Here is a 19,899-nt window from a genome sequence, read left to right on the forward strand (position 1 = left end):
GTGTACTACTGTTTCATGAGAAACTATTTGTTCTGTAAGCCTTCACCTAAAGTACAATAAAATATAAAAAAAAAAAAAAATTAAAGGAACAATTGGATGAATCTGCATATGACCTAAGGATAGTAAAGAACTATCTGAGCATTAAAAGCAATGAAAAAAACTTATAAAATTTATTAATTTCTGTTCATTAAAAAAATCCCATAAATATAATGGTGAATTTGAAATTTGTTACAATGAATCTGATACTATTTTTAAGAACAGAAAACTTTTAAATCAACATGAAAAAAATTCTACTTTTTGGAATTGTTTCAGGGCAAATAATTAGAAAATTACATAATATTTTATATATAAATATGCCCATTGGAGCATTCATTATAATAGCAAAAACTGAAAACAACTTACACGTTAAACAATAGAAAACTGGATGAATAAATGACAGTGCATCTATGTGACAGAATATTATGATGCCATTGAAAATAATGTTTTTTAAGAATGTTAAATAATATGAGTAAAAGTCACAACAGTTAGGTGAATAAGGCAGGTTGTAAAACTGTATAAACTACATGATCTACTATGATTGCAATGGTAAAAAAAAGTATAACTGTGTAGAAACCTTAGAAATATATATATATATACTAAAATTATAACAACTATGGTTATTTATGGGTGACAGAATTTTCATTTCCTTCTTTATGCATTTATATCTTTTCTAATTTTAATGCAATGACTATGTGTTGTTTTATAATTAAAAATCAATAAATTTTATTCAAATAATGAAAAAAGATGCATAGCGATTATTTTCAAGACTGAGATTGCAGTAGATTCATATTATTTTCCTTTGTGATTTTTCTAAATTCTCCATAACAATAGTCACTAACTTTTTTCTGTTCCAAAGCACCCTAAGAGTGTGATAGCTGAGTTTCTATCTGGGCTGGGGGCAGGGGAAAGATCTAGAAATATGTATAGAAGTCTCAGGGTGGATCTTGTGTTATTTGAAAGGTTTCACAAAACGTAATTCTTAAATTTTTCCCTATTTTACCACAAAAAAGTTATTTTCCTATAGATATCATATTTTTGTCTTATAATAAAAAAAGAACATTGTTTATTAAATACATATACTAAATGCAAAATATGAATTAAATCTATAGCTATTTCCCTGGGTTTTCACTACAAGATGTATTTACATGAGATGAAGTCAGTGAGTTTATAAAAATTTTTAAAAAATAAATTAGAAATCTGAAAATAAGGCATTTTCAGAACAATTAGGTTCTAAAATATCTACTCAGCATATAACCTTTAAAGGCATTCTTAACTCTCAGTTTTTCAAATATATCTAAATTTACTCAAATATCTTCTTCAACGTGGATAATAAAAATTAAATGTTTGTATTTTTGCAATAACAAAAGCTGCTATTAAAAGCACACATGTTCTTTGAATAATTCCTTGACTACAGTCTACTTTGCAAGTTTGGTTTTCATAGGTCAGGTCTTCTCAGGCAGGGCACTTGGGCATCACAAACTACGGCACATTCCCGGTGTGCATGAGGTGCTTGCCTCTACAAATCAAAAGGACTTGTTTCTCATTCTTTCACCTCCCACTCGTGCATTCAGAATTGTTCCCAGGCTGAAAAAGAGAGCATTGGTTTTGAGATTCGTTAGAATTAGAAAGATGTTGCAGGGATGGGAGAAGACAAATGCTTCAGGACCATGGAAGAAGGGGCCCGAGCCATCATAAATCAGAGACAAAGGTTTGCCCTGAAGGAAGAGCCACTAACGCTGGAGACAGAACTGCCTTGGTGTGTTGACAGATGAGCCGATACCAATTGGAGATGAGAGTTGCTCTGGCAATGTTCAAAGAGTGGGTGAGAAGAAAGTGGTTAAATCATCCAGAATGGCCACAGCAGCGAAAGAAATTGAGGGAAAGTCGGCATTGGATGGGACTCGAATACCATCTGGGGGTTTCATTATAGAAGGTACAGTGAAGCACTTTGAAATGTGCTCTGTTTCTCTTTCTTCTGGTAAAAGTACCAACCACTGAAACCGTGATCTTCTTTGGAATTTATGTCATCAGCCAGATTCCCCCTGTGAAATCTGAACCCTCCTCTTCCCGCTGCCTATTTGTTCTACACTCAGCCCATTCTCCAGAGGTATGCTTTACAGCCGGATAGTCTGAAAGGATACATTTCTAACTAATCACAAAGAATCTCATGCAGGTCCCTAAAGACAAAATAGCATGGAGAAGAAAAGGGAAGAGAACTGAAAGAAAAAAAAATTAAATAAAGCAAAGGAAGAACTAATATGCCCAAAACTTTCTAGCCATTCCCTAAGTATCTTTCTACAAACCGAGACCATGTTAATCTCCCAAAAATATTACTTTCACATTGTATTTCCTTATTGAGACACACAGTAGTTTAAATACTTTAGTCTGGGGGAGCATAAAGGGGCCACCATATGCTTGCAACCAATCTCTCCAGTCATCTCTCCTTATTTCTCAGCCCAAGCACCACCTATTTAATATGCCTTATGCATTCCAACACGCACCATTGTGCCTGGTGCCCCTCATCCTTGATCACGCTTTTTCTGCCTAAGATGTTGAATCTTACCTATTTCTCCCATTCCATTGGAGGTCATGATTGACTCCTCTGTGGAGCCTTTCTTCATCACCCAGGTGGGAACGGTGCCCCCTCCTCTGAACTTCTACTGAACTTCCTGCCTGTACTACTACTTTGACCTTTATCACATGCGGTTAGGACTTCTCTAAGGCGAATGTCAGCTTCCTTATCAAGTAAATTTTTCTTACAAAGGTAAACCATGTCCATCATAAAAAATATGGAGCACACAAAAAAGAAGTAAAAATAAAAATCACTCGTAACATAAATACCTCCAACAATAAATCCTTCCAATCTTTTTTCTATGTGTGTGCATGTATTTATCTAAAATCTAACTCTGCCTGCTTTATATTCAGCTTCTTTCACTTAGTATATCTTGAATACCTTTATTGTTGTTATTTTTTCTAAAAGTTGGTTTTAATTGAGTTATAATATTCCATCCGATTGCTGTAATTTTTTAACCAATTCCCTATCGATGATCGTTTAAGTTAGCTCTAATTTATCTCTGTTATAAATAACCCTATGATAAATGTTCTTATCAATCTTTGTGTAAATTCATTTGCTTATGAAATGTATAGCCAAACCATCTTCCAAAAAAGTGTACTTCCATTAACATGAAAGTGCCCATTTCTCTACAAACCTAAGTAAATCTTGGAAGTATTTCTAAAAGCTTTGCCAATTTGAAATATTTAATTTAATGAGAGCAGAGACCATGTGATACCTTATTCTTCCTACTGCTATTGCTACCGCTGCTACTGATGTTACCTGTCGTTCATACAGCACTATTACGTTTACACAATCTTTCACACACATCAATTAGAATTCTTCACAGTATCCAGTGCCCTTCATGTTCAAAGTTCATTAAAAAAATTGATCATGGAATAATATTTTTGAGTATCTTTTATATGCTACACTGAGAGGCTCATAAATCAAGATTCACTCCCCCATATACCAGATAAAGGTAATCTTTGTCAATGTTATTGAGTCTGCTATCCTGAGTTCGACAGGATGTCTTCTCTCCGTTGTCTCTGCTTTCCTCTTTATCTGTGTATTAATCATTTTCATGTTCTTTCCCTATTTTATCAATTCTAGTTACAATGGTTAAGTGCATTTTAGGACTACTCTAGGTGCCCTTATCAACTTCGTGGACTTCTCTAATTGAGTTTATTGTACCATCTTGCCTCCCCTTTCTTCCCCAAATCCCATCTTCTTGTGACTTCCTCTCATCCCAGAAAACGTTTCAGGAAATAAGAAAGCCAAACCACTATTAAAAATATCACAGTCAAAAAATTTTTAAAAGACCATAAAATCCATTTATTATTTTCATTGAGTCCCTGGGTGGTGCAAATGTTAATGCACTAGGCTGCTAACCGAAAGGCTGATGGTTTGAGTCTACCCAGAGGCACCTTAGAAGAAAGGCCTGGTGATCTACTTCCAAAAAATCAGCCATTGAAAATCCTATGGAGCACAGTTCTACTCTGATACATGCGGGATCACCATGAGTTGTAATCAACCTGATGGCAACTGGTTAATGTTTTCATTTAAAGATTAAGAAAAGTGTTAAATTTTAGAAATTCGCCCCTGAAATTGCAAACAATAAATCAACTCCTACTCACCTTTTTCTTAGTCAATGTTTTAACTTTGAAAAGTGTAAAGTTTTCCAGATTTCTAGGACTCTGGGTAGTAAGAATATTATAGATTTTCTCTAGTAAGTACTATTATTTTCATTACATAGAACATATGTAGCAAATAATTTATGATGGGGGGATCTTTTTTTTTCCTGAACTGTGTTGAAAATGGGTGAGAAAAAATATTTTAAACTATAGATTTTGCTCTTTGGCTGTACTGTTCGGCTGGTAGGTACTCTTGTCATTGTTCTCTGCTGGCCAAGTGGCATTTTCAGATTCACACATGTGTCAGGCAGCATTGGACTCCACACTGTCACACATATAAGCTCATTTAATCATCACAACAACCCCATGATAAAAGTATTATTTCAATTTTACAGAGGAGAAAATGAGGTTCAGAGAGGTAAAGTAATTTGCCTGACAGGACAATCGAGAAATGGCAGAGCTGGTATTGAAACCTAGGTCTATGAAACACTCTCTTTCCACAACAGATTTACCTCTGAAATAGTTTTGCCCCAGGCATAAGTGCCATCTTCAGGTCTACCTCCATTTAGATAAACCCATACTCGTTTTGTGTTGGGTTGCATATACAGGCTGCTGTGCTTGACTGCTATATGTTTAGTTGAAACTGAAGACCCTCTTTTGGATTGCACTTCTTGAACTTCAGAAAGGTGTGCCTGTCAAGAAAAATCCAGAGAATTCCATGTTCAGTGAATTATCTGTTTACTGTGTATGTGAAAAATGTGACAAAAGACAAATATCTTATGATTTTAAATTATATTGAATAAATTTTAGGAAGCAACCATTAAGTGCATCAGCCTCTCCCTTCACTGACTTCTATGCAAATTACTCTTGCCTCAATGACAGGACTCACTAAGGCAATAATAATAACAATAATTATAGTAATAATAATAAAGCACTTATTTTGGCATAGCACTTAACTTTCACTTATGATTCGGAGAAATGAATAGAGATGTTTCTGCACTTCTGCATGGTCTTTCTCCTACTGAGTGATTTCTCTGCATCTAACAAATGAGCATTTAATTAGAATCATAACATCATTTCCTTTAGCTAAGAAATGCTTAAGGGAGTGAACATGACTGTTGTTTAAGTCCTTACTCACTGTCTTTTAAAATACAGTAGCAACCCTTATACGTTGCCAGATCCCTGCCAGGCAGCTTTTCATCCTACTTCAACATGTACTAGTTCAATGCTTTGCACTCATTCCCTGGCCAGTGATTTATCCTTCTTAGCTTGGCAAAAAGTCGTATTTCTAGAGATGTCATTTTTTTTTCCTAGTAACCTTGACTTGGGCATACTGTTAAGATTTAGATTGACCACATTTCACGAATTAGAGAAACCCTATTAAATAGGAACATATCATTTTGATGAAAAACTTCACAAAGCAAAAAGTTTTCCCAGGTTTCTGTCCTCAATCCTCTCCCACAGCTGACCTTTCTTTTCTCGACTTTTTTATGTCTGGCAATCCTGACTGATTGACCAATTGGACTGAAACCACTTTTTGAATTCCTCACTTCTGAATGTCTCCATTGCAATTAGTATTTTGCTCTTTGCTCTTTTTACATATTGAGACATACCCTTAGGAGTGATGAGCAGTGAAGCCATAACGCTCAACTTGACTACACTTATTATAATTACCTTTGTACATATCCACTGGGCCTTTTTCTCTTCTTTGCTAAGGTCATAATTTCTGGTCTCCATTCAAACAAAACACACTATCATATGAGCTGACTGTCTTTTAGATAGCTACTCTCCAAATGCCAATTCAATGCTTGGCATATGCTGATGTGGTCATAACTGACCAGATGCCGAGAATATATTAATAGCATAATTTTAATATTCAGTATTGCACTTTAAAAAGCTTATAAAAGAGGCAGGGTCTTTAATGTCCACAGTCCTAAAGAACGTACCTCTGTACGTTTTATAAGTTCCATGAGTTCAATTTCCTCTTGAGTCTGCTCAGTCCAGCCTCCCTCCACCACCACCGGCTGCACAGGGCTTTTGGTGGGAACCATGGTGGCTGGCTGACATGCTGCTACTCGCCGCCCTGAGGAAAGAAGTCTCTGGAAATGTTGTTTCTGATGATAGACTTTTCAGGTTTCAAATAAATTGGATTCATGTTCTATGCATAAATCATTCCACCCAGAAGCATAGGCTAAAATACTAAATATGTCATAAAAGCAAAGATGCCTAAGGTAGTAATATCTAACAATACCTCTTCATATGGGAGCTTGAGAATTTAAAGAGCCAGGATGCACATATTCTAAATATGGAAAAGAAAGATAACATGCTGACTTTCACACTAGCCCCAGCCTCTCATCCATGACATGGTTCAGCAGTAATTTAGTCAAATAGAATTCATGACCTATATAGTCCCCATCATCTCCTTCAGTCTTGGAACATATGTTTTGTTCTCTTCACTAATAATAAGCTTTTCCCCACAATTAGCTTAGTGGCCTGGGGAATTAAGTATTTCTAAAATAATATTAACTCAAGAGACAGGAGCCCCTTTTTTTTCTATCTAATAATACCCTGTGAACACGACTAGTTTCTGACACCTCTGCTGTGCCCTTTATGATGTTAAGAGGCTGTCGTAAGAGAAAATATTTATTGCAATACTGCATTTTAAAGAATCATAGGCATAATTTAATAAGTGTGGTGATTCAAATTTATACATTCTTTCAACTAGACCACTTAAAAATAGCTAAAAAACAGGTTAAAAAAAGTCACACTTATGAAATCATTTTCTTTCTTGGTGTTGAAGATAAACTCGGCTTTCAGCTTCATGCTGATCTTTAAACTTCTAACGTAAAAATAATGCTTTCTTTTATATATTTCTTCCAGAAGCCTACATTGACCACCAGCATTGTGTCAGCACAGTGTTGGATGATGCAAATACAAACGTGTTCTAGATCAATTTCTTGACTCAAGGGCTTACAGTTTGGTGGGGAAGGGAAACTAAGGAAATGGTTACACTAATAATTTATTGTCATCATGCTGTATTAGGTAACTACAGGATCTATGAAGGAATTTAACAGGGGCAGCTTATCTAGCCTAACAGGTCAAAGAAGGCTTCTTTGAGAAAGTAACACTTAGATTGATGAAATAATAAAAATACTAAAATGAAGTTGAGTCCCAATTTTACTGTCAAGGTGCTCTTAATGTCCAGATTTTCAGACTATGTCTATGAACAAAACTCTTTGAAGATAATTCTGTACTTGCTGAGGACTTGTACTGATGTGGCTCAAATTTTGGAAATACACCAGCAATAAAAATAACAGCAATAGAAAGTTACTGGTGACTTTTCAGGGAAACCAGAATTCCAGGCACCTAATAAGCATTCATATTGCAATTTATGGGTGTGGAGAAAACATAATTGAATCAATCAACCAATGAGTTACAATGACAATGTCACTAGGCAACAAGCTTTGGAGAAGCCCACAGTGGTACCTGACAAAATACATAACACAGATTTACATTAAGTACAGTTTTTACTCAATTGTATTCATAAAGTACAGACATTAATTTATGACATTCTTACAGATAATATTTCAATATATATTTTATTTATAATGCATTTTGAACACTAAGATTTTGTTCAACTAAAGAGAATTCAGCAATAGTTTATGATTTATACTGTTGACAGCCAGGAACTGAATATGGGAAAGGGGAAAAACATTATGCATTATCTGTTTTTTGTCAACTTGCTTCCAATGGTCTTAAGAAAATGAATACACTTTTGCATTATAATTTTCATAAAAAGGCATGTCATCAGAAAAGGTTTAGTTTTGAGAAAGGTTTTCATAACAAACATTATTTATGTAGGTAGGGATAACAGAAATTGAAAACAAGTAAAAAATGTATTCAACAAATTATTTATTATTTTTTTTATTACATTTTACCATATATCCTATTTTATTTTAAATGAGATCAAGGGGTAGTAATGATAATAGCTAACTATTTATGGGGAATGCTTCTCTGCTCTTAATGTTTTCTTTCTAAAGGATGGAGCTCCACTGGTATTTGCAAATGATTTCTCTGATTGGAAATTGGTAAAAAAATAAATGGAGGATTCTTGGCCTATTTTCACCATTTTTTCTCTCACAAGCTAGAGAACATGGGTGCTTTCCTGTTCTTTCATGCTATAAGTCTCACCTGGACAACTCCCCTCATCTCCCTCCCTTACTAGGAAGTCCACCCGGTTCAGAATCATCTGGTCCGCCCAATTTGGGAGTTCAGTTAGCAGACCCATTTAGCTGTCACACTAAATGAAATGCTCCAGTGTTGTCATATGTGTAACAAAGGTGATAGTTTGAGCCTGATCTGCTATTCCTTAGTTTCATGTACTAAGTTTTAAGACCCCAATTGGGAAAATAGGCTGTCTTCTCAAGAACCTCTATGCCAATATTTATTGAGTATTTATTATGTGACAGTCACATAGTAAATATTTGCAATTTGTTACTTAATCAAAACAGCCTTGTAGTTTTTAGTATTAATATTAGCAATGGTCATGCTTCCAAATGAAATGTAAAATAAACTTAGCCCAGTGCTTTATACATAGTATATGCTTAATAAACATTTGTTGCATTTATCAATGGCTATAATAATAGGAACTAATTGGTTCAGCAACTACTCCTATCTCCCATACCTCCTCTTTCATCTAGCCCACAAGAAGCTCACAATCTAACAGGGACTGCCAGTTAACTGAGGTAAGACTTGGTCTTGTCTATCCTCATAATTCCAAAAGCTAGAAAAAGATCTTTCTCAGAGTAGGTATTTTATAAGCATGTGTTTTATTCTTATTTAATAGCAGAAAATATAACAGTTTGTCAGTAGAGACAAGATTTACCCAAGCACTAAATTCTAAGAAAAACTACTTCAATGGTTCTTTCCAGAATGGACATCGAACAACCAAACAGACATTGTTTTTAGCAGTGATATTACAGATGATACCAAATGGATTTTATGCCTTTTTATTAACTAGCTTTAATGAAAGCTGAAGAAAACACAGCTCTGTCAGGTGCTATTTCTAGTATGTTGTTTTCTAGTAACTTAACTTGATACAGGGATAGAGATTAGAATACTCATTGGAGTAAATGGTTGAAATTCTATTCATTCATTATTTCAATAATTCTACAACTATTCAGAGAATAAATGAGAAGAGTATAGAATTTATAACATAACGTAAGATAGGCAGTCACATGACTAGATAATTACAATAATGTGATAAGTCCTACCAGAGTGGAAATTTAGGGTGTGACACAGCCACATTATCACAGACTTGGGATGTTACTGGGAAGAGCTAACAACTAAGCTGAAAAACACAGAAGGAGTAGGAGCAATCCAGGAGGATAGGAGAGGGGCAAGTTCTAGGCAGAGAAAACTTAATGCAGGCAATAGCTCAGAGTTGAGAAGCTCTTGTTATGTCTGAACAACTGAAAAAAATTCCAAACGGGTGGAGTGTAGTGGGCAAGAAGAGAGAGAAGCTGGCTGATGACCAAATCATATACGGCCACATTAAGGCCACAGCTTTGTCCTAAAGATAATAGGGATCACTGAGAGATATTAAGCCTGGAGTACCATAATCAGCCTTGCATTTCTGCATGATAACTCTAGTTGTTAAAGAATATCAACATTCTGCATACTGTCAAAGCTACCGTCAAGAGTAGAAGCAGGAAGACAAGTTAGAAATTGTTGTGTAATCCAAGGAATAGATGAAAGTAGTTTGAACTAGGATAATTATAGTGGTGATTAAGAGGGTTAAAATGAATTTGAGATAAAATTAATAGTTTTGAAGCAACAAGGTAAGAGAGAGGGAGATGCCAATGATGGCTCCCAGGTTTCTGAGTTGAAACACCAGGGTAGAAGGTAGTACCAACACTTCTAGAGGAGATGAGGGAGGGATTGGTGTGGGGGTGATATGGTAACTTTAGTTTTTGGTATGCTTATAGGACATTTAAGTGAAAATGTCTAGTAGGAGACTGGAGGTCAGTAGTAGTAGTAGATAACTTTTCATTTACATACATCATTCTTTTGGTAATAACTGGATAGTAATAGCTATTTCAAACTAGAGCTCTGTCTACTGCATTCAGGACTAGTTGTATTATTGATTGAAGAAAAAGTCATATGCTTTCGACACCAGTCAATATATGTACTCAAGAACTGAAATCCTGCTATGGCAATCACAGAACCTGAAATGTATTCCTGGCCAGACTAAAGTCCATAATACATTGTTTCTACCCAGAGAACCATTTGATAGCACAGTGCTGGAATAGTATAAGGTCAGGAACCTAAGATTATATGACAAAGAGAATGGAAGAAGAGGACAAATATTGCCAATTGATCACCTTGACTCTGAGTGGCATATCTTATGCTGGATTGCAAGGTGAAGTCTTTTTGAGACAATGACACTGACCTTTGAAGATTTCATTACTTCCTCACTCAGATTGTATATGACCTTCTTCTCCAGCAATATCCAAGTAATGACAGTAAGTCTGTTTAAAAACTAATTCTAAATACCACAAAACATCAGTTCAGGGACTATTTCAAAACCAATAGGATGGTTACATGGTCCAGACACCCTCCATCAAGTTTTTTAATACATATATAAGGCATATGATATTAATTGTAATATAAAATGTACAAATATAAATAAAATATTGAAAATATAATATTAGGTTTTAAACTTGCTAAGTGTCTTGTAACAATATTTATACAGTGCACATTAATTAAATACCTGGTATTTAATGATAGAAAATAACTATCAACAAATAGAGATTATACGTAGAATTAAACTTAGTGATGCTTGATTTAGTTCATACTGACCTTTTAACTGCCTCATTTTGTGTTTCATAGTATCTAGATCAGCCAAAATTTTGTCCTTTTTTATCCAGTTCTGTTTTGTCAATTTTTCTGCTTTCTCCAAAGCTAGAAGAATAAAAATGCATATTTATCTTACATTCTTTTATCAACAGTAATTTATCATGCAAGCCAATAATTTATAAAGAACTTTCTGCTCCAAGAAATAGATTCAGTTAGAAACAAGTAATTAAAAGTAAGGGTCATTAAAAGAAACCTTGTTTGAAAGATGACAGGACTTGAGGCATTTCTTTATGAATAGAGGGGGGAAAGAAGACAAACACTGCTGTTTTATTATATAGATTTACCATATGCAATGCTCATATTTCATTTGCCACTTCCACAAACTATTTGGAGGTGATGAAAGCCTGGCTTGGAACCATTCATTTTTTAAACATCCACCTACTGCCTAAAGGGTGCAATTCTTAAAAATGAAAACGTGCAGACAGGTCATCCTCAGTGGGAATTAAACTCATTTGTTATTTCTAATATATACCATTATTCTCAGTCTTATAGACCAAAGATCTCTTTGTCAACTAAATTAGACATTTTCCACGCAGAATACTCCATTCCAGTACGAAAAAAAACAGGCAATTGTGAAAATATGGGAGATATAGCTATCCTTGTGCACATGTTAATTGATGAACCTCCTGTTCTTTGAATAAATATGATATTATTATGTTGACATTATACACATTTAATTCATTTGTTTATGGTAACAAAATTTACTTTTCTCTCCCTTCATACACTTGCTTGAAAGAAAGCAAAAACCAAAAAAATCTTACCTTTCAGAGGTAGAAATGGTTCACCACAAGACACCCAGATGGCAATAGGATTTCTGAGGACAAGGTCAAGCAAAGATTCGTCTATACCATTCAAGCTATCAGATGTCACAGACTTTGAAAATGATTTGTTTTTCACTTTTGTTCTCAGGTTTTCTAAGAAAAAAATGACACATTCACCATTATCCAATGAAAAATAAATTTGCTTCCTGACTTCATTTCTTTATTCAAAATATTTTATTCTTCATTAACAACTTGATTAAAACATGCAATACCCAAACCAGATGCTAACATATGCCAGAAAGTCCATATGCAGCCAAAGAATTTGAACCAATCTTATTGTAAGTTTCTTTCTTACACCTTGCTTGATTCTGAAAGAAATTTGAAGTAGCTTGCCAAAAAGATCTACTCTAAGAAGGGGTGAAATAAAGAGATAAGAACACCAAGTAAAGCTGAAAAGGGGTAGAGGGATAGACTAAAGTCACAGATAAGGCATCTCAGTGTCCTCCTCTTTTAAATGGATATTTGTATTCATCTCCTCCTGCTATTGGGAAGATTAAATGGAGAAAAATGTGAAATGCTTCAGAGAAATAGTGCTTGGCCTATTTTATTGGGCAAGCATCCAATAAATGTCAGCTACTATTTTTATTATGAAATGGGAATGAATAGCACACTGTTGTTGTTTGCTGAAGCTAAAGCACAATTTGGGTTCTGAGCCTTCTAATGACCAAAGCAAAGAGGAAAACACAATTTCAGGATTGACACAGTCCAAATATAAGGACAAATTTCTCAGAAGACACATGTCTCCTGGTCCTGAGACCTGAGAGAAATTCATTTGAACGTTCTTTTAAAGGAGTTACTTGTAATTTAAATAATAGCATCCTGAAATAGAAACTAACACTAATTGAGAACTTACTATGTGCTGGGCATTTTATCAAGACATCATCCGTATATACCATCTCATGTAACTCTCAAACTGATACTCTGAGGTACGTGCTATTACCATCCCTCTTTTACAGATAAGGTAACTGACGCTAGGTTGTGGCAGAGCTAGGATTAGAATCCAGGCCACCTGCCTCCAAACACTGTGCTCTTAACCACTGTTTCATATTACCTCCACAGTAAGCATGCTACTGAGTTTCAGTGGCTATTTCTTTAAAGTTTCTCAGCACAAACTGATGGCATAACAACAAATGCTCTAATGTCCCTGTCTGATTCAAGGACAACCTTTAGAATACAGAGGAAAAGGGATGGCTATACCCTTTTGGTAACCCTGCATGAATAACATTACTTTCAACCAAGTTTTAAGTAAGAATTTGAAAGCAGAGAGTTTGAGATTATAATCTCCAAGAAACTAGAGATTAGATATTTCACTATGCTAACTATATGCTTTAGAGATCAGCTGGGCATTAAATGTTCATACAGTTATTTTTAAAAACCCAATAGAAAACAAAGAAATAATACCCTACACATAATAATGATAGCTAACAGTCATTGGGTGTCTGGGAGATGTTAATCAGGCACTGTTTTAAGTGATTATACACGTGCATGTGTGTGTGTATAGATCTATACAAAAAGAGGTATGAATATACATGTAATACATATATTACATATATTCCATATCTGGTTATTTGGTTTTCATAACAATTCCATGAAGTAAGTGATTATTGTTGTTGTTAGCTGCCGTCAAGTTGGCCCCTGACTCGTGGCGACCCAAGCACAGTGGAACAAAATGCTGCCTGGTCCCCATGATCTGTTGGGAATCAGACTTTATGATCCACAGGGTTTTCACTGGATAATTTTTGGAAGTAGATCACCAGGCCTTTCTTCCTAGTCCATCTTAGTCTGGAAGCTCTGCTGAAACCTGTTCAGCATTAAAGCAACACACAAGCCTCCACTGACAGACAGGTGGTGGCTGTGCATGAGGTGCATTGGCCAGGAATTGAACCCAGGTCTCCCTCATGGAAGGTAAGAATTCTACCACTGAACCACCACTGGCTTCTAAGTGACTGTTAGTGTCCTCATTCTACAGATGAGGAAACTGAGGTACGGAGAGGTTGAGCAACTTGCCCAGAGTCATTCATGTAGCAAGTAATAGAGCTAGGATTGGAATCCTGGTGAACACAGTCTACTGTGACACACATGGGGTCCCTATGAGTCAGAATTGACTCAATAGCAGTTGCTTTTATTCTGGCTCTAAAAGCCAAGTTCTTAACCTCTACACCATACCTCTCAATACAATAATAGTGTGATGGTCTCTCCCTGAGGTAATGCTACTGAATCACTACTAGCAAGACTTCCTTTCATTTAACAAACTACCGTTTGGGACACAGCCCTTCACTCAAGTAGTACATAGCCCAAAGAGACACACATAGATGTAAATAGATGATTATAATACAATGTGGTCAGTGCTACAACTGAAGGGCATTCAGTGGAGATTCTGGGAGTTTATAGGAGAAGTGGAGATGGGCAGGAACAGGACTGGAGGTCAGGAGGCATTGAGAGGATATCTTTTCTTCTAATGGTAGGGAAAAAAATTGCATTGATCCAGCCCTACTTCCTTAAGTTGGTTTTGGTACTGAGTTTGAGAACAAAAGCTGTTCATGTTTCATTAAGTAGCTAAACTATTAATATTTTATTAATTCAATGCAATTATTTATTGTTTCAGTGGTAAAGCCAAAATTTACACAAGATTTTTGTGAGAGTACTAATATTTATTGAAAGTTCATTAACCTTTTATTTTTCTTATTATTCTGCAAGGTAAAAATAACATGAGAATCTCATTGATACTCTTGGATCATTTAATGAAGCGGCTTCACACGATTTTGAAATCCTAGAAGGGGTGAGTGAATGAAAGTCATATTTTTAACTTTGTTATGATTAAATATAAATAGAACTAGCTAACTCCTGCAGAATGTAACCAAGCTTCCATACTTTTAACAGTTGCCTCTTCTGTTCCAACAGGGGCTGCATGTTTCTTTCGATCCTCAGAGTCTTTCTGGATAAAGGATTCATGAAGAGCCCATAAAACCAAATCATGCAAAGTAAGAATTGTGGTTCCATCTTTAGTATACACTTTGGAGGCTGCTCTGGAAAGACCAAGTTGTTCTGTGCACTCTGTAAGAAGCTAGACAATGCAGACTGTGAGGAACTGAGAGGAAATTGTAATAGAACTGGGAATAATCACGAAGAACTTGTCATTTTAAAAGACAGAAAATCCTGTGAGAAAATAGAAAGCTGAGTAACTACTGATATTGTTCTTTGATTAGAGACCATTTTTGACATTAGATTGGCCTACCTAATCTCACAACATTAGTCCAATCCAGTTTGGAAAATTCCTAACTCCAGAATTTTAACACAGCAGCTGACATATGTTAATACGTTTTAACATCAGAGTATTTTCTAAGAGATGTTCAACTTAGAAATCCATTTTCAATTTTGTTACTTTATAAGGCATAAAATTGCTATACTACTTCTTATTTACCAACTGCTTTAAAATAAATGAGTGATTAAGTTTCAAACCAAGAACTGACACATAGTATTACCTCCATTTCGCAGATTGGAAAACAGGTTGAAAGGTTAATATTTTTGCCCAAGACCACAAAGGTCAACTAAGGAGCTGAGGGTGAATCTTGGAGTTGCTAACTTCTGTGCTTTGCTTAGTCCATTTAACAACAATGTCTTAATAAAACATCTATTTGTATTCAACCAAAGAGGTGAGTGAATGGGTGTTATGGATTGAATTGTGTCCCTCAAAAATACTTGTAAATCCTAACTCCTATACCTGTGGTTATAATTCCATCTGGGAATGGGGTTTTTTTGTTAGGTTGATGAGGCAGTATTAGTGTAGGATGTGTTTTAAGTCAATCTCTTTTGAGATATAAAAGAGCAGATTAAGCAAGCAAGCAAGCAAGCAAGCAAGCAAGTCACATATTGTTAAGGAACCTAGGAATAGAAGCTGAAAAGAGACAAGGACCTTCCCCCAGAGTGGACACACAGAGAGAGCCTTCCTCTAGAGCCAGCAGCCTGAATTCAGACTTCTAGCCTCCTAAACTGTGAGAAAATAAATTTCTGTTTGTTAAAGCCACTCCTTGTGGTATTTCTGTTATAGCAGCACTAGATAACTAAGACAATGGGTATGTGTGTTTGCAAGGAAGTCTTCAAGATAACTCTTAATGACATTTAACATAGTTTCTAAAATATGTTGTTAAAAATATTAGCCAGAATGTATAGACAATATAATCACCAAGCAATGGAGGAAAATGCTGGGACTTCTTGGTCCTCCCTTCCTACATCTATGGGGAGCAGTCTCCGTGACAGAGACCAAAAGGTCCCTCCCAGCACAACCTGCTTCTCCAATTTGAAAATGAAGTAAAACATCCTATCAACAAATAAGTGCTCCGATTCTCCAGATGATAAAGGAGGTGGGATCTCTTAGAATATTCAGACAACATGCAACTAGAAGCAGACATGGGAAGGAAGACAGAAAAAGGCACTCTATCACGAGAACTAAGAAAATCTGTTATCTTTTCTTTCCCCGTTCTTTTATACATCTTTGCTCTGGAGCCAGTCTAAAAACCATATTCTGGCTGCATCCAAAGAGATACAATAAAAGAGAATGTCTTTAACAAAACAAAGATCTTGATCTCATCAGCTCAAATTGGTGAAACTGGCCAGGGATATTTATCACTCAATCCCACTGCTTTCTTCTTGTAAGAAGAGTAACCATTATCATTATCTCTGAGGGGATACAAGCAGCATTTAAGTGATAGTCACTTACCATGGGAAATGTTCCAGCCACAATTAACTTTCCATTATGATATCCATTCCCGTTTTTGTACGCAATTATTTTCACCGCCTTCTGGTGCGGAGTTGCCACACCACTATGAGATACAGCTCGTGTGCAAGTCTTCGTCCATGAAGACAATAGGAGTCCTTCATAATAACTTAGAGTTTTCTCAGCCTCGTAAGAGGATAAATCAGCCTGATTTGAAAAAAAAAAATCATACATTTCATGAACTTTTTTTTAACTTTGTCATTTTGGTGTACTTTAGTCTCTTCATTTAATAAATGTATGTGTCCATATGTATAACATCTAAATTTTTAAATCTTCACTTCATATGCTATAGATATTATGCTGTAGTGGGAAGGACACTGGGTCAGAATGCTTCGGTTCTATTCCCAGCCCTGCCACGGAGTCACTAGGTGACTTGGGGCCTCTGGCTTGTGTTTCTAGGCTTCTGTTGTTTTCTCTTGATTTTGCCCAGTGACAGAAGTTAGGGTGGAAGTATGTCAGGGCCAGAGACAGCCTAGGGTTGAAGTAGTGGGACACCAACATTACAGATATTCTCTTAACTTTAGGATGATATCACCATGCTAGCAGATATTGATGAAGAGGTAGGGGAATGAGGGCAGCCTTAACCACAAGGTAATGAGTATGAAACACCCTGCTTCCCCTTTCCCTTCCCATCCCTACCCCAATGCTGTTCTGAGGGAAAAAGCTCTATCTGAGATGCTAATACATTTAAGCTCCTTTCTAATTAGCTCATACCACCTCCTAAACAACACTCCTCTGATCCTAAAACAAAGCCAAATGCCTTCAGGCTCCCCCAGTGGACTGTATTCCCTTCTCCTTCAGAGTTACAGTTTCAGCAGATATTCATTTTAACCTGCTCCTCCTCCCCCAGGTGCATTGGGGTTGGAGGGGAAAGAGGAGTAATGTGGGAATGGGGTAGGTAAGCCCTGAGGAGCACACCACTTGCTGATTTATCTTCTGAAAGTTTCTCACCTCTCAGGAATTGCCCCTTTGTATACAGGTGTGTAAGTTTCCCTTAGGTCTTCTCACTTCTAAACTTGAAGGGAAGGGTTTTTAAACCGGTGCCAGTTTAAATTAAGATCACAGGAGAGTGCAGAGATTTATTCTCCATGAGCTGTAAATAGTATTAGACATGGATGCTTGAATTCAGGCACCGAACCTGAACAGTCATTAGCAACAACATGTCAAATTCTCCCTGAAATGTTCCATGCTAGTAAAAAAGAGTTTACTCTGTGAGTAGAGGCAAAAAAGCTGCTCCACTAAGTAAAGATTTGCAGTTATTTCCTCACCTAAAAGCAACACAGAGAGCAGTGAAAGGTGTCAGTAGATGATTAAAGCAGCAGAAGTGCCCGATTAACTTCAAAGGGTGTACTGAACTATTAATAGAAAGTGTATTTTAAATTACAATGGGGAAAAGGAGATCAATGAAGATAGAATGGTAAAGGTGAATCGAGGAAGATGAATTGGATGAGTGGAGACGAACTTGAGTGCAAGGCAGATAATGAATGCATCAAAGTTTGCAAACTGTTACCACACATGCATTAACAGAGCTCAGATCATTACACACCTTGGCCACAGTGATGACCTTGAAGGGCCCTAGTGAGAAGGGCTTCTGTGTCTTAGAGCCGGAGGCACAGGGGAATGGGACCCCTGGTAGCAATTGTTTCAGTCCCTTCTCTGCTCTCATGGATCGTCCACAAGCCAAGCAGAGCATCGTTTTTCTCTTTCCATCAGATGAGAGATAATAATATCCCTAAAAGGGTAGACAAAGATGTCTTCATATGTACATCTAAATAATGATAGCATGTTTGTAGAACACTGTACAATATTTTAAAAAGCACTTTTATAATCTCCAAATGCAAAATTTGAAATATCAGTATGAATGCATTATTTTGCTTCTTAATTATAATATTTGTTGTTGTTGTTAGGTGCCGTCGAGTTGATTCTGACTCATAGCGACCCTTAGTACAACAGAACGAAACACTGCCTGGTTCTGTGCCATCCTCACAATCGTTGCTATGTTTGAGGCCACTGTTGCAGCCAGTGTCAATCCATCTCACTGAAGGTCTTCCTCTTTTTCAATTATAATATTTACCTCCTCCTTCCAAAAAATCAAAAGCCTATTTGCAAGATCTGTCAACTGAAAAAGCTAGAGACAATGACATTCCAGTATCAATGAGCATACCCAGGTCTGGAATGAGGCTTTCTTGGAGGAATGGCCAAGTCCATATTTGGGGCAGGGAATATACAATACTAGCCTGGGACATCTTGCTGTGCCCAGAAAGAAAGGGAGTTATTCGAAAGTAAATGGAGCATGTCAAAAAGACATAGGCAACAACATGAAGTAGGATAATTTAGGAGCATCAAAAAGAACGATAATCAAAGCACGCTGGATATGTAAAATGTCGTAAGTTCATAATTATATTAAAAATAAAAATTTTAAAAACAAAATCATAACTCATTGGAGACCATTGGAAGTAAGTTAGCACCAATTTCTAACTCTGAAAATTGGCCATGAGAAAGTATGGCAGATTATTTGCAAAGATGGCCATAATAAAACTCTCCCATCCCTGTTGGCATGCCCTCTTGAAATGTGACTTGCTGCTCCTCCCTTGAAGAAATGAAGTTTCGTTTTCCTTTTCTTGAATCTGAGCAAGGCCACATGACTTTGGTCAATGTAGTATTAGCAAATGTGATGCAAGCAGATGCGTAAGAAGGCTTGAAGGAAAATGGTGGAAAGCAAATGGACTTCGAGGATTTTTTGTTTTAAGAAAGCAAGTTGCATGTATGATTTTAGGATGCATTCAGATTAAAGCCAAAGTGCCAATTATCTCCTGTGTGGTAGTGTAACCAGCAGGCTGATGGTCCTGACTTGGTTAAATGATGTTCTGAACATGCTATTAGAGGAAAAATACTGGAAAGTATTTTCAAGAAGATTTCTAACAAAAAAATCAAGTAGAAAATTTCTGGAGCTTAGGAGGAGTTCCAGCAAAATGGCCCTCTAGGCAGAAGCACAACGCCGTCCCTCCACAGCAAAGATCGGAAAAACTAAGCCAAACAGAGAATACAACAATCCTGAAACCCTAAAACATCAAATGAAGAGATAAAGAACCCAGCCAAGCATCAACTGGAATGAGAAAACTGACAGAGAACGGAGAGCGAGGAGAGATTCATGCAGAGGTCCCC

The 19,899-nt window shown here is 36.4% G+C and overlaps 1 protein-coding gene across 1 annotated transcript in view; it reads right to left on the minus strand.

Annotated features, from left to right (window-relative positions):
- The window catches only part of DCDC1 (doublecortin domain containing 1), a 518,812-nt gene that overhangs the window by 21,123 nt on the left and 477,790 nt on the right, over positions 1–19,899 (minus strand). The window contains exons 30-36 of the mRNA XM_023737954.1: positions 18,281–18,466; positions 16,678–16,881; positions 14,832–15,024; positions 11,901–12,053; positions 11,083–11,184; positions 6,168–6,304; positions 4,734–4,913 (exon numbers count right to left, since the gene is read on the minus strand). Of these exons, the coding sequence (XP_023593722.1) occupies positions 4,734–4,913; positions 6,168–6,304; positions 11,083–11,184; positions 11,901–12,053; positions 14,832–15,024; positions 16,678–16,881; positions 18,281–18,466 (1,155 nt within the window). The remainder of the gene's footprint in view (positions 1–4,733; positions 4,914–6,167; positions 6,305–11,082; positions 11,185–11,900; positions 12,054–14,831; positions 15,025–16,677; positions 16,882–18,280; positions 18,467–19,899) is intronic.

This window comes from Trichechus manatus, unplaced genomic scaffold (genome assembly GCF_000243295.1).
Source record: "Trichechus manatus latirostris isolate Lorelei unplaced genomic scaffold, TriManLat1.0 scaffold00006, whole genome shotgun sequence".
Taxonomy (NCBI): domain Eukaryota; kingdom Metazoa; phylum Chordata; class Mammalia; order Sirenia; family Trichechidae; genus Trichechus; species Trichechus manatus.